Source organism: Elephas maximus, chromosome 22, assembly GCF_024166365.1.
Source record: "Elephas maximus indicus isolate mEleMax1 chromosome 22, mEleMax1 primary haplotype, whole genome shotgun sequence".
Taxonomy (NCBI): Eukaryota; Metazoa; Chordata; class Mammalia; order Proboscidea; family Elephantidae; genus Elephas; species Elephas maximus.
The window spans coordinates 35,286,558-35,314,512 of record NC_064840.1 but is presented as its reverse complement, the minus strand read 5'-3'; the positions used below and the strand labels follow the sequence as shown (position 1 = coordinate 35,314,512).

General features: G+C 40.1%; 1 protein-coding gene and 1 pseudogene across 16 annotated transcripts in view; one reads left to right on the top strand and one right to left on the bottom strand.

The window, feature by feature from the left end:
• Window positions 1-14,881, top strand: part of LOC126065978 (zinc finger protein 596-like) — a 117,261-nt gene extending 102,380 nt beyond the window's left edge. For all 16 annotated transcript variants that reach the window (XM_049866694.1, XM_049866689.1, XM_049866688.1 and 13 more), the window contains 3 exons: window positions 10,097-10,192; window positions 10,694-10,776; window positions 11,226-14,881. In XM_049866694.1, the coding sequence (XP_049722651.1) occupies window positions 10,097-10,192; window positions 10,694-10,776; window positions 11,226-12,509 (1,463 nt within the window). In that variant the 3' untranslated portion in view covers window positions 12,510-14,881. The remainder of the gene's footprint in view (window positions 1-10,096; window positions 10,193-10,693; window positions 10,777-11,225) is intronic.
• A 9,681-nt stretch (window positions 14,882-24,562) lies between these two features.
• Window positions 24,563-26,490, bottom strand: LOC126065981 (eukaryotic translation initiation factor 4B-like; annotated as a pseudogene).
• Between the last annotated feature and the right edge of the window lie 1,465 nt (window positions 26,491-27,955).

Genomic DNA, 27,955 nt, shown 5'->3' with positions numbered 1-27,955 from the left:
TCCACACAGTCGAATGCCTTTGCATAGTCAATAAAACACAGGTACACATCCTTCTGGTATTCTCTGCTTTCAGCCAGGATCCATCTGACATCAGCAATGATATCCCTGGTTCCACGTCCTCTTCCGAAACCGGCCTGAATTTCTGGCAATTCCTTGTCGATATACTGCTGCAGCCATTTTTGAATGATCTTCAGCAAAATTTTGATTGCATGTGATATTAATGATATTGTTCTATAATTTCCACATTCAGTTGGATTACTTTTCTTGGGAATAGGCATAAATATGGATCTCTTTCAGTCAGTTGGCCAGGAAGGTGTCTTCCATATTTCTTGGCATAGACGAGTGAGCACCTCCAGCGCCGCATCTGTTTGTTGAAACATCTCAATTGATATTCCATCAATTCCTGGAGACTTGTTCTTCGCCAATGCCTTCAGAGCAGCTTGGACTTCTTCCTTCAGTTCCATCGGGGTCCTGATCATATGCCACCTCTTGAAATGGTTGAACATTGACTAGTTCTTTTTGGTATAATGACTGTATATTCCTTCCATCTTTGATGCTTCCTGCGTTGTCTTAATGTTTTCCCCGTAGAATCCTTCACTATTGCAACTCAAGGCTTGAATTTTTTCTTCAGTTCAGATACAAGATTACCCAACCCACCCAGTGCTGTGGATACAAGATGAGCATACAAAAATTAGTTGGATTCCTCTACATCAACAAAGAGAACTGTGAAAAGGAAATCATGAAAACAATACCATTTACAAAAAAAAAAAAGACAAAATACTTATGAATAAATCTACCAAGGACTTAAAAGACTTATACAAAGAGAACTACAAAACACTACTGCAAAAAACCAAGAGACTTACATAAATGGAAAAACATACCATGCTCTTGGATAGGAAGACTTAATATTATGAAAATGTCAATACTACCCAAAGCAATATATAGGTATAATGCAATCCATCCAAATCCCGACAACATTCTTCACTGAGATGGAAAAACAATCACTACCTTTACATGGAAGGAAAAAAAACCAAAAACCAAATGCAGTGCCGTTGAGTCGATTCCGATGCATAGCGACCCTATAAGACAGAGTAGAACTGCCCCAGAGAGTTTCCAAGGAGCACCTGGCATGGAAGGGAAAGAGGCCCCGAATAAATAAAGCCTTTGTCTTAGTCGTCTAGTGCTGCTGTAACAAATACCACAAGTGGCTGGCTTTAACAAGCGAAGTTTATTTTCTCACAGTAAAGTAAGCTAAAAGCCCATATTCAGGGTGTTAGCTCCAGGGGAAGGCTTACTCTCTCTGTCGGCCTTCTCATCAACCTTCCCCGGACTAGGAGCTTCTCAGCACAGGGACCCCAGGTCTAAAAGACACGCTCTGCTCCTGGTACTGCTTTCTTGGTGGTGTGAACTCCCCCTGTCTTTCTGCCTCCTCCTTTCTTTTATATCTCAAGAGATTGCCTCAAGATATAATCCAATCTTGTGGTTTGAGTCCTGCCTCACTAACACAACTGCCACTCTTCCTCCCTCATTAACATCATAGAGGCAAGATTTACAATATATAGGAAAATCACACAATACTGGGAATCATGGCCCAGCCAAATTGATACACACATATTTTGGGGACATAATTCAATCCATGACAGCCTTATTAAAAAAAAAAGGAAGCCTCACGCTACCTGATCTCGGAACCTACGATACCGCCACAGTAGTTAAAACAGCCTAGTACTGGTACAACAACAGACACACAGACCAATGAAACAGAATTGAGAACCCAGATGTGAATCCACCCACCTGTGGGCAGCTGATCTTTGACAAAGGACCAAGGATTATTGAATGGGGAAGAGACAGTCTCTTTAACAAATGCTGCTGGCACAGTTGGATGTCTATCTGTAGAAAAATGAAACAGGATCCATACCTCACACCATACACAAAAACTAACTCGAAATACAAAACCTAAAACTATAAAGATCATGTAAGAAAAATCAGGGACAGTGCTAGGGGCCCTGATATATGGGATAAGTAGATTAGTAAGCATAACTAAAAATGCACACACAGAAGAAAATGAACTAGATGAATGGGACCTCCTAAAAATTAAACACTTATGCTCAACAAAAGACTTCTCCAAAAGAGTAAAAAGAACCTACAGATTGGGAAAAAAATTTTGGCTACAACATATCCGACAATGGTCTAATCTCTAAAATATGTAGAAAACTTTCACACCTCAACAAAAAAAGATAAATAATCCAGTTTAAAAACAGGCAAAGGAAATGAACAGACACTTCTTCAAAGAAGACATCCAGGCTGCTAACATATGAAGAAGTGCTCATGGTCATTACCAATTAGAGAGTTGGAAATCAAAACTATAATGAGATACTGTCTCACCCTGACATTACTGGCACAAGTCAAAAAAAAACAGAAAATAACATGTTGATGAGGATGTGGGGAGATTAGAACTCTTACGCACTGCAGGTGGGGATATAAAATGGTAGAACCACAGTGGAAAATGGTATGGCGCTTCCTCAAAAAGCTAGAAATAGAAGTACTATATAATCTAGCAATCCCACTCCTAGGTATATACCCTAAAGAAATAAGAGCATTGGTGCAAGTAGACACCTATATTCATTGCAGCATTATTCACGGTAGCAAAAAGGTGGAAACAACCTAAGTGCCCATCAACAGATGATGGATTAACAAACTGGAACATACACACAGTGGAATACTACACTATACATATAAAGAATAATGAGGAATCTGCGAAACATCTCACAACATGGATGAATCTGGAGGGCATTATGCTGAGTGAAATAAGTCAGTTACAAAAAGACAAATATTGTATGAGACCACTTTTATCAAGTAACAACAAAAGGTTTACAGACAGGAAAAAAAAAGACTGATGGTTACCAGGGGTGGGGGAGGGGAGGGAAGGAAATTTACCAAAGAGATAGTAGACAGTGGTTAATATTGGTGAAGGAAAAGTCAATACATAGGAGAAGTCAGCACAACATGACCAGGGTAAGAGAGGACACTGAGAGGAATGCAGGAATAAAGGACAACTGTGGTAACTAATATAGCATAGACCATCCTGCAACAATAGAATAAACAAACAGCAGTCTACAAATTGATACATAGATAGATAGATATGCCAAGTGATGATGGGGGGGGTAAGGGAACACAACCACTAGCAGATAGAGATTCAGAGGTGGAAATTTCTAAATACATGACTGTATGTTTTCCTTATATATTAATATAGACAATAGAGCACACAAGTGGCACAGTCAGGGAAATGTCCTAGATATAACTAAACACCTCATGGGATGAAGTCCCCAGGCCCTAAGGCAAAGGACCATAGACTCTGGGGACATCTACATCAATTGGCACAACATAGTTCTTAAAGACAGTGTTCTGCATCCTACTTTGGTGAGTAACACCTGGGGTCTTAAAAGCTTGTAAGTGGCCATCTAAGGTAAAATTATTGGTCTCTTCTAGTCTGGACCAAAGGAGAAGGGAAAAAAACTAAAGACCCAGGGGAGCAGTTAATCCAAAGGACTAATGGACCACATGACTACAACCTGAGACCAGAAGAAATAGATAGTGCCTGGCTACCACTACCGACTGCTCTGACCAGGATTACAATAGAGGGTCCTGCACAAAACAGGAGAAAAATGTAGAACAAATTATCAAAATCACAAGAAAAACCAGACTTAACTGGTCTGACAGAGACTGGAGGAGCCCTCGAGACTTTGGCCCCCAGACACCCTTCTAACTCAGACTCAAAACCACTCCCAAAGTCCACCTTTCAGTCAAAGATTAGGCAGGCCTGTAGACAAACAGTAACATGTGAGGAATGTGCTTCTTAGATCAGTCAAGTATATGAGATGATATGGGCAACACCTGTGCAGGAACAAAGACAAGAAGTCAGGAGGGAACAAGAAAACTGGATGAATAGAGAAGGTGAACCTGGGGTGGAAAAGGAAAGGGGGAGAGTGCTGACACAACACAGGATTGCAGCCAATGCCATGAAACAGATGTGTATAAATTTTTAAATGAGAAACTAATTCACTCTGTAAACTTTGACCTAAATCATAATTAAAAAAAGACTTTATCAAAAAAGGAAAGAGACAACAGACTGGGGGAAGAAAAATCTTTGGAAACTGTATAACCGATAAGGGTCTAATATCTAAAGTATATAGAAAACTTCTACAACTTAAAAACAAAAAGACAAATAACCCAATTAGAAACTGATCAAGGGCCATGAACAGATGCTTTGCCAAAAACGGTATTCAAATGGCCAAAAGACACATGAAAAGATGCTCAATGTCATTAGCCATCAGAGAAATGCAAATCAAAACCACAATGAGATACCATTTCACTCTCACAAGGATGGTTAAGATTTCATAAAACAAACAAACAGAAAATAACAAGTGTTAGAAGGAATCTGGAGAAATTGGAGTCTTCATCCATTGCTGTTGGGAGTTCAAAATGGTACTGCTATTGTGGAAAAATTTGGTGATTTCTTAGAGGCAGAGCTGCCATATGACCCACCAATTCCATTCCTAGGTATATACTTAGGGATCTAGTAGAAGTAACACAAACAGACGTATGTGCATCTATGTTCATTGCAGCACTATTCACGATAGCAAAAAGATGGAAACAACACAGGTGCTTATCAGTGGATGAATGCATAAGTAAAATATGGTACATGCATACAATGAAATACTAAAAAAAAAAACTACGCAGCAATAAAGAAAATGAGTTCCTACAACATCTTACAATGTGGATGTACCTGGAGTACAAAAAAAAAAAAATACTGTATGTTCTCACTTTTATGAAATGACATAAACAGGAAGAGTTATCCAGTGTTGCTATAACAGAAATACCGCAAATGGGTGGGTTTAACAAACAGATATTTATTTTCTCACTGTTTTTTTTTAGGAGGCTAGCATTCCAAATTCATGGTGCCAGCTCTAGGGAAAGGGCTTCTGTCTCTGTCAGCTCTGGAGGAAGGTTCATGTCTTTTCTGAGATTCTGCTCCTGGGCGATCTTCATGTGGCTTGGCATATATCTTCCCCTGTCTCTGCTTCTCTCCCTTGCTTGTTTCAATCTCTTCTACATCTCAAAAGACACACCCTACATTAATCCTGCCTCATTAATGTAGCAAAGACAATCGCAACTGAGATTATAAATCTCAAAGAGATGAGGATTTACAACACATTTTGTGTGGTAACAAATCAACCCATAATGTTCCACCCTTTGATCTCCCAAAATTCATGTCCTTCCTACATACAAAACACATTCATCTAATCATGTCATCCCAAAAGTCTGATGAACACTGTGTCCAAAATCTCATCTTTTGAATCATCTAAATCAAATATGGGTGAGATTTTAGGTGTATTCTATCCTGGAGCAAAATTCCTCTTCACCTATGAATCTGTGAAATCTAGATTACAAATTAATCTGTTTTCAAAGTACAATGGTGGAACAGGAGCAAGGTAGACATTTCCATTACAAATGGGAGAAGGTGGATGGAAAGAAGGGATGACAGGTACTAAGCAAGTCCAAAACCCAGCAGAACAATTTACATTGGATCTCGAGGCTTGAAAACAATCCCCTCTTCTCTGAGACCATCTAGGCCATGATCCTGCCCTGCAGACTCTGGATATTGGCCATGCTGTCTGAATTCTGGATGGAGACCCCCTAGGGCCTTGGCTTCAGCTCCGCCTTCCAGACCCAGTAGCCACTCTGCTTTCTCAACTTTTGGTGGCCTCATTCTTCTACCCCATCTGAGTGGCAACCCCACCCCTTTGGCCCCACAGGTCCTGTTCTTCTGTCCTTTGGGCATGGCAGCCCTGCCCCCTCAGCTTTTGTCAGTGGCCCCATCCCCCATCACTCATGAACATCAGCCCCACTCTCTGGAACCCAGTTGGCAAAGATCCCACCCTTTGAAACTGAGAAGGTCCTTCTTAGGCTCCTTCCAACAGTTCTGCTGATCTCTGAGCTGCTCCAGGGATGGTTATTTCTTGGAGGACAACAAATACAGCCCCTTTGACCTATTTCTTGCCTATGTAATTCCAGAGGTAGATAGCATTCTTTCCTTTCATTCTTTGTCCTCCTCAGTCTCAGCCTATGGGTTTTCTGCTGTGGTATTTGGTTAGATCCATCAGTCACAGGCTTAATCTCTTTAACAAAAGATTGTGAAGCCACATCCTTGGTGAACATTCTAGGACACGTGTCCTTAGTTTGTACAATAGAATATTCCAAATCTTTAAGTTCTGTTTTCATTTTGTACAGTTGATTTTTAATTCCATCTCTTTTCTCTTGCATTTTATTACAAGCATGGTCCCTTTAAGATCTTGCTTAGAGATCTCATCAGCTAGCTATCCGAGTTCATCACTTACAAGTGCTATGTACCACCAAACGTTTGAACATAATTTAGACAAGTTCTTTGCCATTGCATACAGAGCATTGCCCTTCCTCCACTCTCCAATCATGTGTTCATCATTTTCTTTTAAATCCTCATCAGAAGCACGTTGAATGTTCACATTTCTAGCAACATTTTGTTGCTGGCGCCACGTGTATTCTCTAAGACAATAGAGACTTTCTCTGTGGTTCTCACTTCCTTCGGAGCCCTCACCAGAATTGCCTTTCAAGTCCATAATTGTACCAACGTTCTCTTCAAGGCAGTATAGACTTTGGCTTTTAGGCACCTTAAAAATCTACAAGCCTCTACCCATCGTTGTTGTTGTTTGGTGCCATTGTTTGGTACAACAGAACAAAACACTGCCTGGTCCTGCAACCATCTCCGTAATTGGTGCTGTGTTTGAGATCATTGTAGCCACTGTGTCAGTACATCTTGTTGAGGGCCTTACTCTTGTTCATTGACCCTCCATTTTACCGAGCATGATGTCCTTCTCCAGGGACTGGTACCTCCTGATAATATGTGCAAAGTATGTGAGATGAAGTCTCACTATCCTCGCTTCTAAAGAGCATTCTGGCTGTACTTCTTATGAGACAGATTTGTTCATTCTTCTGGCAGTCCATGGTGTATTCAGTATTCTTCACCAATACCATAATTCAGAGGCATTAGTTAATCTTCATTCTGGCTTATTCATAGTCCAGCTTTGGCATGCATATAAGGCAATTGAAAATATGATGGGTTAGGTCAGGTGCACATTATTCCTCAAGGTGATATCTTTGCTTCTTAATACTTTAAAGAGGACTTTTGCGTCAGATTTGCCCAATGCAGTAGGTCATTTGATTTCTTGACTGCTGCTTCCGTGAACATTGATTTTGGATCAAAGTAAAATGAAATCCTTGACAACTTCAATATTTTCTTTGTTTATCAGGATGTTGCTTATTGGTCCAGTTGTGAGGATTTTTGTCTCTTTTTTATTGAGGTATATTCCATACTGAAGTCTAGTCTTTGATCTTCATCAATAAGTGCTTCAAGTCCTCTTCGGTTTCGGCAAGCAAGGTTGTATCATCTGCATAATGCAGGTTCTTAATGAGTCTTTCTCCAATCCTGATATGGAGCTTTTCTTCATATAGTACAAATTCTTTATTTGCCCAGCGTACAGATTGAATAGGTATGATGAAAGGATACAACCCTGATGCACACCCTTCCTGATTTTAAACCATGCAGTATCCCCTTCTTCTGTTCAGATGACTGTCTCTTGGTGTATGTACAGGTTTCTCATGAGCACAATTCAGTGTTCTGAAATTCCTGTTCTTCACAATGCTATCCATAATTTGTTATGATCCACACAGTCGAATGCCTTTGCATAGTCAATAAAACACAGGTAAACATCTTCTGGTGTTCTCTGCATTTAGCCAAGATCCATCTGGTATCAGCAGTGTTATCCCTCGTTTCATGTCCTCTTCTTAATTTGAATTTCTGGCAGTTCCCTGTTGATGTGCTGCTGCAACTGCTTTTAAATTATCTGCAGGGAAATTTTACTTGCATGTGATAGTAATGAAATTGTTCGATAATTTCTGCATTCTGTTGGATCACCTTTCTTTGGAATGGGCACAAGTATGGAGCTCTTTGAGTTGGTTGGCCAGATTACCATCTTCCAAATTTCTTGGCATAGACAAGTGAGCACCTCTAGTGCTGCATCCATATCTTGAAACATCTCAAATGGTATTCTCAATTCCTGGAACCTTGTTTTTCATCAATACCTTCAGTGCAGCTTGGTCTTCTTCCTTCATGAGTTCTTGATGAATGTGCTGCTTCCTGAAATAGTTGAATGTTAACCAATTCTTTTTGGTACGGTGACTCCGTATTCCTTCCATCCTCTTTTGTTGCTTCGTCATTCCAACATTTTGCCCAGAGAATCCTTTTGTATTGCAACTCGAGGCTTGAATTTTCTCTTCAGTTCTTCAGTTTGAGAAATGCCGAGCCTATTCTTCCCTTTTGGTTTTCTAATTCCAGGTCCTTTGCACATTTCATTATAATACTTTACTTTGTCTTCTCCAGCTGCCCTTTGAAATCTTCTGTTCAGCTCTTTTACTTCATCATTTCTTCAGTTCACTTTATCTACTCTACATTCAGCAGCAAGTCTCAGAGTCTCTTCTGACATCCACTTTGGTCTTTTCTTTCTTTCCTGTCTTTAATGACCTCTTGCATTCTTCATGCATGATGTCCTTGATGTCATCCCACAACTCGTCTGGTTTTCGGTCGTTAGTGTTCAGTGCATCAAATCTGTTCTTCAGATGGTCTCTAAATTTGAGTGGGATATTTATTTTGTATTTTGGGGTATGTATTTTGGCTCTCGTGGCCTTTTTTGTTGTTGTTGTTTTTTAGGTGCCGTCAAGTCAATTCCAGCTCAGAGCAACCCTGTGTATAACAGAACAAAGCTCTGGCCAGTCCTGTGCTATCCTCACAGTCTTTGCTATGTTCGAGCCCATTGCCGCAGCCACTTTGTGACTCTATCTCATCAACAGTCTTCCTGTTTTTCACTGACTCTGCTCCACCATGCATTATGTACTTCATTTAGGGTTATGGTTTTGTGGGTGTGTCCAGTCAATTGGCCTATACTGTTTTTTGACTCTGTTCTACCTCCTAGTGTGGTGATAGCACCTGGGGTTTTAAAGCATGCCACGTGGCCATCCAAGATACCAAATTGGTCTCTATTGTCCTGAAATGGAACCCTGGTTTCGCAGTGGTTAAGTGATTCGGCTGCTAACTGAAGGGTCAGCAGTTCAAATACGCTAGCTGCTCCTTGGAAACCTTATGGGGCATTTATATTCTGTCCTCTAGGGTTGCTATGGTAGAAATTGACAGCAGTGGGTTTGGTGGTTTAGTTTTCTCCTGGAACAGCAGAGGAAGGAGACCAAGGAATCAGAGAAAGAAATGACTGCAAGTCTAACTGCCTCCATGAACTGTTACCTCCATTGCCATGAGACCAGAACAACATGGTGCCTGGCTACCATTACTGAACATTTTGATCAAGGACCTGATAGATAGATCCTGATCAAAAAGAGGAGAAATGTGGAACAGAATTTCAAGTTCTTTATAGAAATCCAACTAACTGAACCCATTGAGACTGGGGGAACCCCCAGATCAATTGCCCTGAGATAATCTTTAAGCCTTGATCCAAAACTATCCTTTGAAATCATCTTTAAATACAGTTTAACTTGATTAGTAAAAAATGATCACCTTGAGCAGTACACTCTTCTGAAGAATTATCAATATGAGATCAAATTTACAACAGTAGCTCTAAAACAGAGTAATTGTTTAGGGGTCAGAGAATCTAAGTTAATGGTGGTGAAATAATATGGATAGAGATATCAAGAATGGTGACACAATGCAAAGAATGTAACCATTGTCACTGAACTGTATGTGTCAAAAATGTTTAGTGGGTATATGTTTTGTTATGTATATTTTCACCAAAATGATAGAAACAGAGGTTCTTAATGTGTTCAGGTGCATGGTCAAGAGTTATCACTTTTCTAGTGAAGGATTATAAGTACGTACTATGTTCAAAGTACTCTTCTGAGCTGGCCTTCAGTGTCTTTCTAGTGTACTTCTTAGACTTGATGATTATACACTTTTTTGAGGATACAACTCAAAATCTATGTGTCTTTTCCCCACAAACAGGGAATCAGCTCTGCAGATCAGATGTGATTTCCCAACTAGAGCGAGGAGAGGAACTGTGGAGAGAAGGAATAGGATTTTTCCAATGCCAAAGTCCAGGTGAGCTTCAGGCAGTTGTGTTTCAATACAAGGAGGAGCTTGTTCAGTGAGTGAGCAGGTGCTTGGAAATATCGACTGTGTATTTTCTGAAGTGAATGACATGTTGAGGGAAAATTCTTCAGATTATATCATTTATTCTTTACATATACCTATTTCTGTTGTGTCCTCCTGTCATTCTCTTTGACTTAAGGAATCTGCATGTACTTATTGCAATTCAACTTTATCGTAATGACCCTTGTCCTGGAAAATCTTTGAAGATTTTTCCTCTTTAGCGTGCCAACATTCCACCTTCATTTTATTGTTCTCCATTTTGCAGTATTGAAAATCTTTTTAACGTCCATATCCTGTCATGTATTTCTACCACCTAGATTATTCCTTAATTTGACATTCTTTTTACATGTAACTGTCAATATTTGAAATACACACATGGGTCAGTGCTTTTCAACATTTTCATTCCCCTAATGCCACTCTAGCAAATTATTCTTTTTTCAATTATTTCAGGCAGGGAAATTGGCCTTAACAAAGAAGAAATGATATCCTTTCAACATATCTATAGGAAGGACACACCAACCATCATGGCACTGGTAAGCTTCACAGGTGTGAATCTTGGCCACCCACATAGATGCTTGTGAATGGATTAAGTTAGGAGGTTAGCACAATTACATTACTGTATTTAAGATTGTAATTACGTGCTGTCTCAGCACAAAGTTTTGGTTCATTAGAATTTAGGGAAGAAATTACCTAAGGTCTCAAAAAAACAATTGCATAAGCATGTCTCATAGATATATTTTTTAAAATATAAGGAATTCTTCAGAATTAATCTGATAGTCCTGCGGTTGGCGTGCTGCTGCAAAAGAGTAAATCTCTGTGCATGCAGAAGAGTAACATACCACATATGTGTAACTTACATGGAGGAGATTTTAATTAGAGTTCACTGAATGACTAGATATTATTCTAGAATTCATATGTAGAGAAACAAATTAATGAATGAATGTGGATAAACCTGTAACAGTCTTTCATGTCCTTCTCAAAGCAGAGATATCTCTCTGGAGAGAATACCTTTGAATGCAATGATTTGGGAGGAGATTTCACTCACAGCCTTACATTGACTCAAGATGTGTTAAATCACATGGGAAAGAAACACAATACCAGCAAAGAATTTGGAAAGTTCCTTCCTGACCAGTCATCGTTTAACCAACATAAGCAGATTCACTCCAGGAGTAAATCATATGAGTGTCATCTATGTGGGAAAGCCTTTATTCAAAGCTCTGGCCTTAAACAACACATTAGAACTCATACTGGAGAGAAACCATATGAATGTCATATATGTGGAAAAGCCTTCAGTAATTTTTCTGGCCTCACTCAACACTATAGAACTCACACTGGAGAGAAACCATATGAATGCCATGTATGTGGGAAAGCCTTCAGTACAAATTCTAACCTTAGACAACATGGGAGAATTCACACTGGAGAGAAACCTTATGTATGTCACCTATGTGGGAAAGCCTTCACGAATTGTGCTGACCTTATACAACACAATAGAATTCACACTGGAGAGAAGCCATATGTATGTCATCTTTGTGGGAAAGCCTTTATTCAAAGTTCCGGCCTTAAACAACACAATAGAACTCACACCGGAGAGAAACCATATGAATGCCATATATGTGGAAAAGCCTTCAGTAATTTTTCTGACCTTATACAACACAATAGAACTCACACTGGAGAGAAGCCATATGAATGCCATCTCTGTGGAAAAGCTTTCAGTAATTGTTCTCACTTTAGACGACATGAGAGAAGTCACACTGGAGCAAAACCATATGAATGTCATATATGTGGGAAAGCTTTTAGTAGAAGTTCAAACCTGAGACTACATGAGAGAATTCATACTGGGGAAAAACCTTATGGATGTCACCTCTGTGGGAAAGCCTTCAGTCAGTGTTCTGACCTTAGAAATCATGAGAAAACTCACACTGGAGAAAAACCATTTGAATGTCATGTATGTGGGAAAGCCTTCAGTAGAAGTTCTAACCTGAGACTACATGAGAGAATTCATATTGGAGAGAAGCCGCATGTTTGTCAGCTATGTGGGAAAGGCTTTACTCAATATTCTGACCTTAGAAATCATGAGAAAACACACACTGATGAGAAACCATATAAATGCCGTGTATGTGGGGAAGCCTTCACTTTTTGTTCTGACCTTAGACATCATGAGAACAGTCACACTATATATGTAATAAATGTGAATGAGAGTTCAGCCTTAGCTTTAACATTTCAGCACCCAACAGAATCACACATAGAAGGAACACTATGTCTGTAATCAGTGTTCGTGCTAGAGAGAATCCGTATGGATGTCATCTATGTGGCAAAGCCACATTAGTCAATGATCTGACCATATATGACATGAGAGAACTCACAGTAGAAATATAATGTGAAAGAGTTTTCAATCACAGTTCTAATTATTAAATAAAACAAGGAATGCACAAGTTAGAAAATATCTGTCTGCAATCAATGTGAAAATGCCTTCATTTAAATATTGATCCTTTAAACAAAGTGAATAAACACAGAAGATAAACCTGAGGTCTGTAATCACTGTGCAGTATCATTCAACAGTGCACCAGCCTTTGTGGAAACAATAAAACTCAATGTGAGAATAACCATTTGTAATGGATTGAATTGTGGCCCCCAGAAGATATGTTGAACCCCTAATCCCTGGACCTGTGAATGTGATTTAGTTTGGAAATAAGGTTTTTCTGTTGTTACCAGTTAATGATGTCATGTCAGAGTAGGGTGGGTCCTAATCCCTTCTGAGTAGTGTCTTATAAAAGAGGACAGACATAGACCCGGGGAAGACAGATGCCATGTGGTGATACAACTACAAGCCAAGAAACATCACCTAGAAACACCAGGGGCTACCAGAAGGTGGAGGAGACAAGGAAAGATCTTCCCTTATAGCAGAGTGTGAACATGCCCTGCTGAAGCCCTGAATTTGGACTTCTGGCTTCTAGATCTCTTTTGAGATAATGAATTTCTGTTCTTTAAAACTACCCTGTTCATGGTATTTTGTTATAGCAGCACTAGGAAACTAAGACACCATTAAAACAGGAAGTAAGAGAGAAAAGTCTTTACTAGGAGGACACAGCTTTTTAAGGAATACCAGATAAATCATGTGTATAAGTTATTAATGAGAAATTATGAAGTCTTTTATTCATAGAGCAACATTTTAGAACATGTGTGCATTCATACTGTATAAAACACTCCCAGTGTCTTGACTGAAGAAAAGGCTTGAATGATCACTCATTCCTTAGTCAGCATTACTGCTCTCCAGTGAGGAGGAAATCTGAAAGTCAAAGTATAAAAAACAAAAACTTTACCTGTATTTTATATCAGAAAACTAAGACTGGAATAAAGCAAAAACAACTTTAAAAGTACCCTTGAGAACAAATTTAGCAAAGGATGCAGAATTTTGACAAAAGATCTCTTATTGAAAAAAATTGGAACTGTGATGTGATCTGGGACTGTTGAATGCAGGATTTTCTAAGAAGTTATAAGAAATGATATTAAACTCAATAGAGTAGAACTTGCATATGTGTAAGCAGTAAATGTTGCTGAAAAATCTAAATGTTGGTCAGATTCTATTTTTTTATATAGTACCAAACACATAGATTTGGATTAATCAGAAAATAATTTTGAGTATAAACTGAAACATCTGGAGCATTAAATTATGTTTCTTAACTATTAGAGTTATATACATAACTACATGGTAAGGATGAAAGCAAATATGTACAAATACCCTTTATAAGCAAATTCTGATGGTATGTAATTTTTTTTTAATTCCATATAATGTCTTCAAACCTTAAAAAGGAATTACAAGCAAAACCATTTTTTTCTTTTTAACCCTGGATGATTGTGGTTACATTGGCTGGAAAACTCCCTAGATGAAGACATGGAAGAACAGTGAAGATGTGGGCAGTGTCCCATTTGCCGAATGTCTTACATATTTATACTAATCTCTGTAACCCCAAAACACTCTTAGCAGCATACAGAACACTGCTTGTCAGAACAGCAGAATGAACTGATGAGAATTTGACCTTGGTCATATTTCCCAGAAAACTCAGTAATGAATCCCTAGAACACCAACCTGGAGTGACTCCAACCCTTTTTATACACATACAGAAGTATGGGAGAAGAGAATGGTGGTGCTCACAACTCTGCCACAATTACAAGAGAAGGCCTGTTCCTAGTTACTTATTTCACACATGGGAAAACAGAATATAAATGATTATGATTAAGCCATTTTTCTGAGAGATGATGCAATGCCCACCCGTATCCTCAACTTTTTCTGTGCTTTTATTTGAATATGTTACACTGATGTATCTTCAAGTTCGTTAATCTTGCCTTTATGTGTGAAGTTTTTTAAACTTATATCCATTAAGTTCACCCACGAAGTACAGTTTGCTAAACCCTCTGCAGTTGCACTTCATCTATTCATGTTCCTTATGATTTTCTCTATTTCATGTAAAATACATATTCCAAATTCCTTTTTTTCCTAACTCCTATCTCAAGATATATGTGGATCTGTTTGTTGTATTTCTCTTTTTATTATTAATCACATTCCCTGCTGTTTTGCATAGATCTTGTTTTTCATTGTATGATAAATCGACATTGTCTAATAAACAGGGAGAGACTGAAGTTGATGTTCTCCCCATCTGTTGGAAGGTAGAGGAAGGACTCATCACTTCCTTTCAATCAGACAAAGGCAGATCTACAGAATATAGCACTTATTGGAAGCTCTGAAATTGTGCCCCTGTCGAACCATCTGACACCCATCTTTTAGATAGCTTTACCATAATATCAACTCAAAAGTACAAGTCAAGTTTGTTAATCTTTTAATATGACAGTACATGAAAATTGCAACTGCACCTTCCTTGCTTTCACTGATGAAAATTGGTCTATGATGTTCTACAAGTCATTTTTTTTTTTTTTGCAGATTCTTCCTTTCTACAATCAGCAGAGCAAGATCACACACTTTGCCTTGACCCATTGTTGTTGTTAGGTGCTGCTGAGTCAGTTTGTACTCACAGCAACCCTATGTAAAGCAAAACAAAACACTGCCCAGTTCTGCACCATCCTCAAAATCGTTATGCTTGAGCCCATTTTTGCAGCCACTGTGCAAATCCATCTCATTGAGGGTCTTCCTCTTTATCCCTGACCCTCTACCAAGTGTGATGTCCGTCTCCAGGGACTGCTTCCTCCTGACAGTATGTCCAAAGTACATGAGATGAAGTCTTGCCATCCTCACTTCTACAGAGTATTCTGGCTATAATTCCCAAGACAGATTAGTTCGTTCTTCTGGTAGTCTATGGTGTATTCAGTATTCTTCCATCTTCTTTATTCATTGTCCAGCTTTCACATGCGTATGAGGCAGTTGAAAACACCGTGGCATGGGTCAGGTGCACCTTAGTCCTTAAAGTGACACCTTTGTTTTATAACACTTTAAAGAGGTCGTTTGCAGCAGATTTGCCCAGTGCAGTAGGTCATTTGATTTGTTGACTGCTGCTTCCATGGGTGTTGATTGTGGATCCAAATAAAATGAAATCCTTCAAAACTTATATATTTTCTCCATTTATCAGGATGTTGCTTATTGGTCCAGTTGTGAGGATTTTTGTTTTCTTTATGTTGAGGTGTAATCCATACTGAAGGCTGTGGTCTTTGATCTTCATCAGTAAGTGCTTCAAGCCCTCTTCACTCTCAGCAAGGTTGTGTCATCTGCATAACCCAGGTTGTTAATGAGTCTTCCTCCAATCTTGATGCCCTGTTGTTCTTCATATAGCCCAACTTCTCTGATTATTTGCTCAGCATACAGATTGAATAGCTATGGTGAAAGGATACAACCCTGACATACACCTTTCCTGACTTTAAGCCATGCAGTATCCCCTTGTTTTGTTTGTGCCACTGCCTCTTGGTCCATATACAGATTCCTCATGAGCAAAATTAAGTGTTCTGAAATTCCCGTTCCCTGCAATGTTATCCATAATTTGTTATGATCTACATAGCTGAATGCCTTAGGATAGTCGATAAAACACAGGTAAACATCTTCCTGGTATTCTCTGCTTTCAGCCATGAATCATCTGACATCAGCATCTACATCATCTTCTGAATCTGGCTTGAATTTCTGGTGGTTCCCTGTCGATGTACTGCTGCAACAGCTTTTGAGTGATCTTCAGCAAGATTTTACTTGTGTATGATATTAATATGTTCAATAATTTCCGCATTGTAATGAATCAGCTTTCTTTGGAATGGGTACAAATATGGATCTCTTCCAGTAGGCTGGCCAGGCAGCTGTCTTCCAAATTTCTTGGCATGGACAAGTGAGCACCTTCAGCGTTGCATCCATATGTTGAAACATCTCAGTTGATATTTCGTCAATTCCTGGAGCCTTGTTTTTCACCAGTGCTTTCAGTGCAGCTTGGACCTCTTCCTTCAGTACCATCAGTTCTTGATCATATGCTACCTCGTAGAATGATTGAACATTGATCAATTCTTTTTGCTACAGAAACTATGTATTCCTTCCATTTGCTTTTGATACTTTTCTGTGTAGTTGTTAATATTTTCCCCGCAGAATTTTCAGTATTGCAGCTCGAGGCTTGAATTTTTTCTTCATTTCTTTCTGCTTGAGAAATGCAGGGCGTGTTCTTCCCTTTTGGTTTTCTAACTCCAGGTTTTGCACATTTCATTATAATACTTTGTCTTCTCCACCTGCCATTTGAAATCTTCTGTTCAGCTCTTTTACTTCATTTCTTCCCTTCACTTTAACTATTCCGCGTTCAAGAGCAAGGTTCAGAGTCTCTTCTGACATCCATTTTGGTCTTTTTTTTCCTTATCTTTTTAATGACTTTTTGCTTTTCTTCATATATTTGTACTTAATGTCATCCCACAATTTGTCTGGTCTTTGGCCATTAGTGTTCAATGCGTCAAATCTGTTCTTGAGATGGTCTCTAAATTCAGGTGGATTATACTCAAGGTCATACTTTGGCTCTTGTGGACTTCTAATTTTCTTCAACTTGAACTTTCATATGAGCAATTGATGCAGTTGGCCCCTGGTCTTGTTCTGACTGATGATATTAAGCTTTTTTCTTTGCACAGAAAAGTCAGTTTGATTCTTGTATATTCAGTCTGGTGAGGTCCACGTGTGTAGTTGCCATTTGTTGTTGAAAAAACATGTTCACAATGAAGAAGCCAGTGGTCTTGCAAAACTCTGTCATGCTACCTCTGGCATAGTTTCTGTCACCAAGGCCCTATTTTCCAACTACGAGTCCTTTTTGTTTCCAACTCCCACATTCCAATCACCAATAATTATCAATGCATCTTGATTGCATGTTTGATCAATTTCCAACTTCAGAAGTTGGTAAAAATCTTCAATTTCTTCATCTTTGTCCTTAGTGGTTGGTGTGTAAATTTGAATAATAGTCATATTAACTGGTCTTCCTTGTAGGCATATGGATATTATCATTGACAACATTGTACTTCAGGATCAATCTTGAAATATTCTTTTTGATGATGAATGTGATGCCATGCCTGTTCAAGTTGTCATTCCCAGCATAGTAGACCATATGATTGTCCAATTCAAAATGACCAATACCAGTCCAGTTTAGCTCACTAATGCCTAGGATATTGATCTTTAAGCATTCCATTTCATTATTGATGATTTCTAATTTTCCTAGATTCGTTTTTAGTACATACCAGGTTCCAATTACTATTGGATGTTTGCAGCTGTTGTGTCGTGCCACATCAGCAAAAGAAGGTCCTGAATGCTTGAGTCCATCCGTGTCGTTAAGGTCAACTCTACTTTGAGGAGGCAGCTCTTCTCCAGCAGTACTTGGAGTGTCTTCCATCTTCCAGGACTGTATCAGACAGTGTTCTACTACTATTCATAAGGCTTTCACTGGCCATTTTTTTCAGAAGTAGAGTGCCAGATCCTTCTTCTTAGTCTGTTTTAGTCTGTAAGTTCAGCTGAAACCTGTCCACCAAGCGTGACCCTGCTAGTATTTGAAATACCAGAGGCAGATCTTCCAGTATCACAGCAACACGCAAGCCACCACAGTATGACAAGCCCACAGACACATGATGACCTTGACCCACAGAGGCTCTTTAATCTGAAAGTACAGTCATGAACCACGTAAAATCTGTTAGGGCAACTTCCGGCCACATATACATCTGTGGTCTAACGCATGATCTCCAGGGGATACCCATACCCAGAATAAGCAGTGAGCCGGCTCCACCGCTCCCTACCCATGGGAAAAGGTGCCCCTACTGCTGGGAGAGCTGGATGCCCGATCATGCTCTTGAGCCCCCAAGGCTGACAGGCATTATGGGGGTGCTGGGTTGCCAAGACTGCTCCGCTGCTGCCCTGGCCTACTCCCAGTACATCCCAGCTATGACTGTTATGGGGTCGTAGGGTCGTGCACTGGATGGGGCCCTTCGAGCACTCATCTGAGGCATCCACAACGGAAGCTGTCTGGGCTGCTCACAGCGCAGCAGACCATGGGTCCATGCACCCAGGAGCCCCATACCCCATGGACCCAAGTGTTCACACAATGTCTAAATCACAGAACTTATTGTGGATGTTAAGCGATGCATGACTATATTAGTTTTAACTTGCGGAGTGATCTCTTAAAGCTGGTGTTGGGCCATGCTGAGTTGATAGCAACTGCTCACCACATACACAGAGGCACACACAGACACACACCCCTTTCAAATGGTGCCCAGGGCACATGCCATATCAGCCATACTTAGATATGCCTTTGCAATCAGGATTTGAACTACACTCTGGGTTGCAGCTTTGATTATTTGCTTACAGTCCATCTAACCCTCATGCCTTTAAAATCAGTCTTAATTTATTTCAGGCATCTTTCTGATTGGAAACTATCTCCAAAGAATCATGGAATTGCAAGAGAGATTACAATGTTTTTCTTTCCCAGCTTGCAGCTAAATTCCTGTAGGGGAAAAGCAGCCTTATGTTTAAGGTATCCTCTAGACTTCAGGTCCCTCCACTCCACACACACACGCACACAATCCACTTGTCAATATACTTTTATCCCCTTCTAGTGTCTTCCTATGATTTTCAGTATCCAGACTAAGCAAATTACCCCAGGTGTGGAAATATGACCTGACCTTTGCTAACAAGGGTTCTTCCCTTTTTGAAATCTTAGTCCATCTAGTTCTCTCTGCTTATGCAACTCTGAACTAGTTAAAGCATAGTGTTTTTTTGGTTGTTTTCTGGTATGGAATGATTTATTTTCCAATTGATTGCATGTGTTACAAAAAAATACTAAGAATATTTTAACCGTGTTCTTTATTTTTTTCCCCTATTCTCCATTTTAATAAACTGTTTTAGACCTAAGGGAGAATTTAAGAGTAGTTTAATGGGAAGAATCTTCTTGTATTTATATTTGAGTTATTTTCTTTCAGATAAAGAAAATTTTTTAAATTGTGGGAGAACAATAAAACATTTGCCATTTCAATCACTATTACGTGTACAATTCAGTGACATTATTTATGTTCACCATGTTGTGTAACCGTCACCACTGTCCGTCTCCAATCTTTTCATCACACTTAAGGTGGTGCAAATGGTTAGCACACTTAACTACTAACTGAAAGGTTGGTAGTTTGAGTCCACCCAGAGGCTCCTTGAAAGAAAGGCCTGGCCATCTACTTCAGCTATTGAAAATTCTATGGAGCACAGTTCTAATCTGACACCCGTGGGATCACCGTGAGTCAGAATAGACTACATGGTAACTGGTAACAAACTCAATTCCCCTCAAGCAATAACTCCCATTTTCCCCCTTCCACCCACCGCAAAAAAAAAAAAAAAAATCGCTGTCAAGTCGATTCTGACTCATAGCGACACTATAGGACAGAGTAGAACTACCTCACAGAGTTCCAAGGAGCGCCTGGTGGATTTGAACTGTCAGCCTTTGGTTAGCAGCTGTAGCACTTAGCCACTACACCACCAGGGTTTCCTTACCCACTTCAGGTTAGCACTAATGAACTTGTCTCTATTCATTTTCCTCTTCTAGATACAGTTATGTGTCACTTAATGTCCACAGTACTTTCTGTGAAATAGGACATTATGTGATTTGGATATTGCGGGAACACCATATTATGAACAAGCAGTCCCTGGGTTACTAACATCCAACTTATGCAACCCTGTAGTTATGAGCAAACCTGTGTACATAATGGTTCATAATAACAAATGAGTGCTGCTTTGCAGTGTGCATTGAAACTTTGTTATTATTGTATTATGTTAAAGATACTTTAGTGTATTTGGAAGTGTTTCTTTAATGTTTTTTATGCATAGAAAGGTACACTATATGCTGTATACTAAGACAAACATTTGACTAACAGTAAACCGTACTTGTTACAACTTACATACAAATTTGACACACTTAGGAATGGAACTCTGAACTGTATTATAATCTTATGGGAGCACAGACGTATATGCAGTCGATGTTGCTCAAACGGATGTTATACAGCGCATAACTATTTCATATAAGTGGGATCATACAGCATGTGACTTTTGTGTCTGACATCAGCATAACGTTTTCAAGATTTACCCATATGATACCATGTATAGGTAGTCCCTGACTTAGGACAGGATTCCATTCTGAGGGCTCCGTCGCAAGTCAGTTCTGATGTAAGTCAGATACCTATTTTTTTTTTTTAAGTTTTCATTGTTTTCTTTCATTATCAGCATCTCTATAAATCTGATCTTTGTCTTTGGGAGTTGGAAACATTACGTATAAACATCTGGAAGTGAACATCTGAGAAAGATAACATCAGTAAATTACACACTGCAACATTGTAGTACATAATACTGTAAGATGTACAAAAAAAAAGACATAAGTGCAGATCATCGTAACTCAAACACGTAAGTTGGGGACTACCTGTATTAAAAATTTCTTTGTGGCTGAATAATACTCCATTGTTTTTATGTACCACGTTTTGTTTATCTGTTCATCTGTTCATAGACATTTGGGTTTCCACCTTTTGGCTATTGTGAGTAGTGCAGCAATGAACATTGGTGTACAAGTGTTAAAGCATACCTTTTCTAGTGTGAAAATCTACACAACAAAACACCAATTTAGCAATTTCTACATGTATAATTCAATGACATTGATTACATTTTTCAAGCTGTGCAACCATTTTCCCTGTCCTTTTCCAAATTATTTCATCCCTTTAACAGAAGTTCAATGTCCATTAAGCAAAAACTCCCCCCCCCCGTCTCTGTACATTTATTTCATGTAAGTGAGATTATACAGTATCTGTCCATTTGTGACTAACTTATTTCAGTCATCATGTTTTCAAGGTTCATCCATGTTGTGGCATGCATCAGGACTTCATTTTTCTTTATGGCTTAAGTAATATTGTATGCATATACCACGTTTTGTTTTTCCATTTGTCTGTTGATGAACATTTTGTTACCACCTTTTTGCTGTTGTGAAAAGTGCTACAATGAATATTGGTATACAGGTTTCTGTTTGTGTTCCTGCTTTCACTTCTGGGTATATACCTAGGATTGGGATTGCTGGTCATATGGTAGCTCTGTGTTCAGCTTTCTGAGGAACCACCAAACTCTTTTCCACAGCATTGGTACTATTTTACATTCCCACCAACAGTGGATGAGGGTTACAGTTTCTCCATAACCTTACCAACCCTTGTTTTCCTTTTTTAAAAAGAATCATTGCCATTCTAATGGAGGTGAGGTAGTATCTCATTCTAGTTTTGATATGCATCTCCCTAATGGCTAATGACAGTGAGCATCTTTTCATGTGCATGTTGGCCATTTGAATATCCTCTTTGTAAGGCATACACTTTTTTAAAATTAATTTTTATTTTCTGGTCTTGCCTCTACTCACCACATCCTGCCTGAAATGAAAAATAACAGTATATTGCTTGCACAAAATGCCATCCTATTTCTTCTCAGCCCAGAAAGGATACTTATTTGTCCTTGGAGTTTATACTACTACCTACAAATTTTCAAATTCCTCAGGAGAAAAATCACAAAAAATGGCACCATGATCATTAAAGTTGTGTGTCAACTGAGCTGGGCCATGATACTCTGTGGTTTTTGCAGTTATGTAGTTTGGCAGTTGTGTGATAATGTGATCGATCACCTTCCTGATGAGATTTGATACATGATCACATCCATGATCTGTTGTGGGTAGCCAATCAGTTGAAAGGGAGTTTCCTTGGGGGGTGTGGCCTGCATCCAATATAGGTGGGCTTTTTCACCCTCTGGATCCTGCAGCTGGCTCTTGTTGACAGACCTTTGGTTCTTGTAACTTGAGGTAGCAGCTTACCTGCCATCTTGCCTACCAGTCTTGAAATTCTTTGGTTTTTTCAGCCTGCGAGCAAGAGCCCTGCCACCTGACCTGCTGCTCTTGGGTTCACCAGCCCCTGTGGCTTTGTGAATCAGGAGAAGCCTCTGGTCTGACCCACAGACTTGGGAGGTTCCAGCATCTACAACCACATGAGCCATTTCCTTGATATAAATCTGTCTATATTTTATATACTTTGCTGGTTTTGCTTCTCTAGAGAACTCAGCCTATGACAGGCACTAAACATCCCTGTGAGTCGTTTTTCCCAGAGTTTGTATTCCTTCAAGTGTACCTATACTGATTGACTTCCAATACCTTAAAACAGTTGTTTTGACGATTTTGTTCAGGTTTTATTGTTGCTTTTGGTGGACTGGTCCAATAAAACTACTGAGTCATGGTCACTATAAAAACTTAGGAAGTATAATCCCGCTTTGGTGAGTGGCTTCTGGCGTCTTAAATGGTAGCAAGGAGCAATCTAAGATGCATCAATTGGTCTTAACCCAACTGGAGCAAAGGAGGATGAAGAACACCAAAGATGTAAGGTAAAGATAAGCCCAAGAAACAGAAAGGGCCACATAAAACAGACTACAACAGCTGAGACCAGAAGAACTAGGTGGTGCCTGGCTACCAACAATGACTGCCCTCACAGGGAACACAACAGAAAATCTCTGATGGAACAGGAGAGCAATGGGATGCATGACCTCAAATTCTCATAAAAAGACCAGACTTAATGGTCTGACTAAGACTATAGGGACCAAGGAGGTCATGGTCCCCGGGCCCTTTGTTACCCCAAGACTGGAACCATTCCCCAAGCGAACTCTTTGGACAGGGATTGGACTGGATGATAAGATAGAAAATGACACTGATGAGGAGTGAGTTTCTTGGATCAAGTAGACACATGAGACTATGTGGACAGCTCCTGCCTGGAGGTGAGATGAGAAGGCAGAGGGGGATAGGAGCTGGTTGAGTGGACACAGTGAATACGGGGTGGAGAGGAGGAGTATGTGTCTCATTAGGGGGAGAGCAACTAGGAGTACATAGCAAAGTGTATAGTTTTTGTATGAGAGGCTGACTTGATTTATAAGCTTTGACTTAAACACAATACATTTTTTAGAAAAAATCTTTGGTAGTATAGATGGTTCAAATGGATGTATGTGTTAGGTTTTCTGTATAGTCATGTTTTGTGTGTAGGTATTTGGAGGCTGTATGTGTGGACACACTTTGCATGTTTCCAGATAGTGCATGGTCTTTGTGGAAGTCAATGTTATGTGATCATTGGGTTAGAGTGTGGGTGTGGAGAGAAGCTACCAGACATCAGATCAATATTCAACAACCTTGGAGCACCAGTGATTCCATTGCAAGCCCAAAGGGGACTCTGAGAGGCCTGGAAATGGTGAGAAAAAAAGTGGTGGAGTCAGTCCTGTGAGATCTGCTATACTGTATAGGTGGGAAGGAACTGGATCTTGACCAGTGGGGAACCATAGTTCAGGGTCAGAAGGGTTAGGGAGTGGGCAAGCATGTGGGTATCAGTGATTGTGGCTGTGTAGAGAAGTGGTTGGGTTAGGTTGAAGGATTGGAGATGTGAGGGCTGAGTTAGGGAGATCTGTAGTGGAAATATAGCCTTTGGATTGAGGACCCATGGAATCTTCTAAAGTAACTGTGGTTGTGGAGAGGGAGAGGCCGCACTTTGGGCTTTTTAAGGTAGTGATGATTGCCTTTTGAGTCAGTGATTAAAAATATGGTGAAAACAGACATCTTTGCCTGGTTTATGATCTTAGAGGAGACAATACTTCATCTTAGTGACCAAAATCTCCTTCAGTGGGTGAGTGGGTCATGCACTCATTAGTTTACTGAGAGAAGATGAGGCTCATATGGTTCCCATTTCCCTTCACTTTTTTTAGGTTTTGGTTTGGCACATTATGGAGTATCAGTCAGTACTCCCTGAAAAAAACCAAGTCTTGTTAAAAATCAAACAAGTAATAAAATTCCCAATGTTCAAGACCCAAAGGCACTGCCAGCTTGAGGGATCAGGTGTGGAAATCCAGTCACTGAAGACATTAATTTTGGGAAAATTGTGATTCAGAAAATATGTATATAAATTTTTCTCAGCTCACATCATACATGATTTTGAAAGGCTGACTGCTTCTCCACTAAAATTGGTCCCACAAGTGTCTTTTTTCTCGCCAGTACATCTTAGTCATGCATAATATTGAAGGACTGAATACTCGAAATAGGGACAAAGGGAAGGAAATTCTCCCACCACTTTAAATATAATTGGAATAATGCACAGAAGATATGACCACCAGTGGTATTAAAAGGTTGTAAATCAGCATTATCATGGGGAAGAGATGCTTGGGTAAGGTCTGAGAACGTTGCCAGTGCAATGCTACCATGTCTCAGCACATCACTCTCCCTCCACTGACCAGGAAGATCGCTGAGCCTATGTGTTTTGGGCTTTTATTGGCCAGTCCTGCATGACTGGCTAGATCATGTGTGCTGAGGCTAGTTAATATCAGCCTCTCAGGTGAGTCTTTTCTGGTCTGGCGAGCCTCCACTTGCCACAAAAATCCTCATGTGTGACCTGGAAGTCCCAGGACAAAGAACCCCGATTACTCAAAGGGTTATTTCTCCATTGTCAAGGGCAAAGGCCATATTACCTTTGCTTGCTGGTCCTTCAGATTGTTGAGCTGGAGCTACTTTTCCCAGCACTTGTGGGGGATCTTGCCATGTGTGGGCGCTCTGAGGATAGAGTGCGTGGATTAGAACTTCACCCAAGCATTCTCCTCTGGTGGAGGGGCTGGCATTACCTTTAGAGGCTGATCAGGTTTGGGAGGCTTAGATAGAAGTGACAATCTTCCTCCTTACTGAGTTTCACTTTCCAGAGACTTTTCACTGTATCTCCTTCATGCATTTCTTACAGATGTGGCTGAAGTCCTGGTCTTCGATGACTCACCTGTCCTCAACTGTTCCTGTACCTGTGTTTCTTCACTTTGCCAGCTTGAGTGTCTCTCCTGAGGCCTACTTTTTAGTTTTGGCTCATCCAGCTGATGTTAAGTCTTCCATTCCTTCTATAGCTGCTCTTGTATTTCTCATTATCTAGCAGCTGTGTCATCAGGCTTTGCCCCTCCAAGAATAGAAGTTTCTCGACTGAACTGGGAGGTGCTAGCAGAGGAATCATCTTTGTTAAGAGTACTCAGGCTTTAGATTCACTTTTTTTTTTTCCGGGGGGGGGGGCCTCTGTCATGTTTATAATCATCCCAAGAGTAATCGTCCCTAGAACACCATTACCTACTGACCCATCTGTCATATCAATCTTCATAGTGGTCTCTGTAGTCATCATCCCTTTGGTACCCACTACCAAATGCTCTTCTGCCACTGCCTGTGCTAGAGTCATAGCCTTTACCATAATCTTAGCTACCTCAGTCATTTTAGCAATCCTAGCCCCAGTAGCGATCCATATCCGTGCGTGGACCGTCATGATACCCATCACAATACTGGTCTGAATCATAAGGACCGTGACACTTGTCCCCAAAACTATCACCTCTTCTAGGCAGGTAGTCACCAAACCTGTCTGTAGCAGGCTGGGCCCTCCAGTCTGTATCCGTTTTGTCAGAATCCCAATTTCTATCTTGACCAAAAGAACAATCATCCCTGTCTTTATCCTTTGCTTGATCTATTTGCCTCATTTCCTGATAACCATTTAAGAATTTCCACCCTACTGGAAACAGTTCCTTGACTCTCCTCTGTCTTTTCTCACCACTGTCTTGGAAATTATCCTAAACTTCGTTATCTGTTGTTTCATAACTTTTCCCTTTGGAAATGGCTCCAAGGCTGTTGGCGGTACCTCAGACCAGCCAGAATCCAAACTTAGCTTATCTCTTGCTTTCGTTTTAGCTATTACCAATAATGATAACCCAGGATTGTAAATTTGGTTTTGTCTTGTTTTTGCATTTCCTTATGCATGCATCCAAATGAGCCCAGGAGTTAGATCCACCCTCTCTAAATTCCATCAGTAACTTTGGCCTTTAGTAATCAATTGTAGGACACCTGCAGATGCCATGAATGAATCAGACATTTCTCATCCCCTGCCATTTTGTCTTTTCCAAAACCCCTTGCTTCCATGAGTCAGGGTAACCCCAACAAATTGTATTCTCATTGCCAAATGTGTGGTAAGGGTCAGTATGAATCCAATTTTCAAAATATGGAGATTGATCTATTCCTCAAATTCCCACTTCTGCATCCATATCAGCTGCCCCATGGCACATGCTCTATCTGACCCTAGCCACCCATGGCTATGTCAGAGCTCATAAGCTTAAAGGAAACCATCCTTCAAAATGCCAAATAGGCAGATGTCAGCTGCAAGTGTGGGAAGTCTGTATGACACCCCAGCCTTCTGATCTGCTGGCCACCAATTTGGAGCTACTTTCCTACTTCCCCTTCAGGATGCCAGCTGCAAGATCAGCAATCCATACAACAGTCTTACTTTCTGATCTCCCGGCTCCCACTACCCCTTTGGGTTGATGATTTGCTGGAATGGCTCATAGGCCTCATAAACAGCATACCATATTTACAATGAAAGATTTGTTATAGCCTTAAAAAGTACACAGAAATATGCATTTGGCAAGGTATAAGAGGATTCCCAACATGGAGCTTACATATGCAAAGGGGTGTGCAACGCTTCTGTGAGCAGATGATTCTTGTCAATCAGGAACCTCTCTAAGCCTTAGTGTTCTTGGCTTTTACTGGACAGTCCTGCATGATGAGCTAAATCATGCCTTCTTAAGCTAGTTATTATCAGCCTCACAGATGCACCTGTTTGGGTCTACACACCACCCCCCACCCACCATTGCCAGAACAAACCCTCATGTGTGGCCTGGAAGTTCCAGACCAAGCAACTCAATTACTCCAGGGGTTATTTCTACAGAGCCAAAGAAAAATGCTGTCTTTACCCCGACAAAGTCACAGGATGCAAAGTAAAAATAAAAATCAATTGTATTTCTATACACTAGGGATGAAAAAATGAAATATAAAAAGCATTTAAAAGAGCACCTTCAGGCAGAGTCAAGATGACAGAGTAGTCAGATGCTTCCTGTGGTCCCTCTTACAAGAAAGATTAAAAAAGAAAAAAAAAAGTGAACCAATTATATATGACAATCTAGGAGCCCTGAACATCAAAGGCAAAGTTGAGGAATCAGACTCAACAGCAGGGGAGAGGGAGATGGTTCAGAAGCAGCGAGGAGTTGCCAGACCTGACCTGACCGGAACTTGCACCCCACAGGTCAGACCTGCTGGCACTAGCACAGTGAGGCAGGCAGTGGCTTTTAGTATGCGTTTTCCACATTGAAAGAAGACTGAGTGGAGGAGAGTCGACTCACACCTCCAGAAT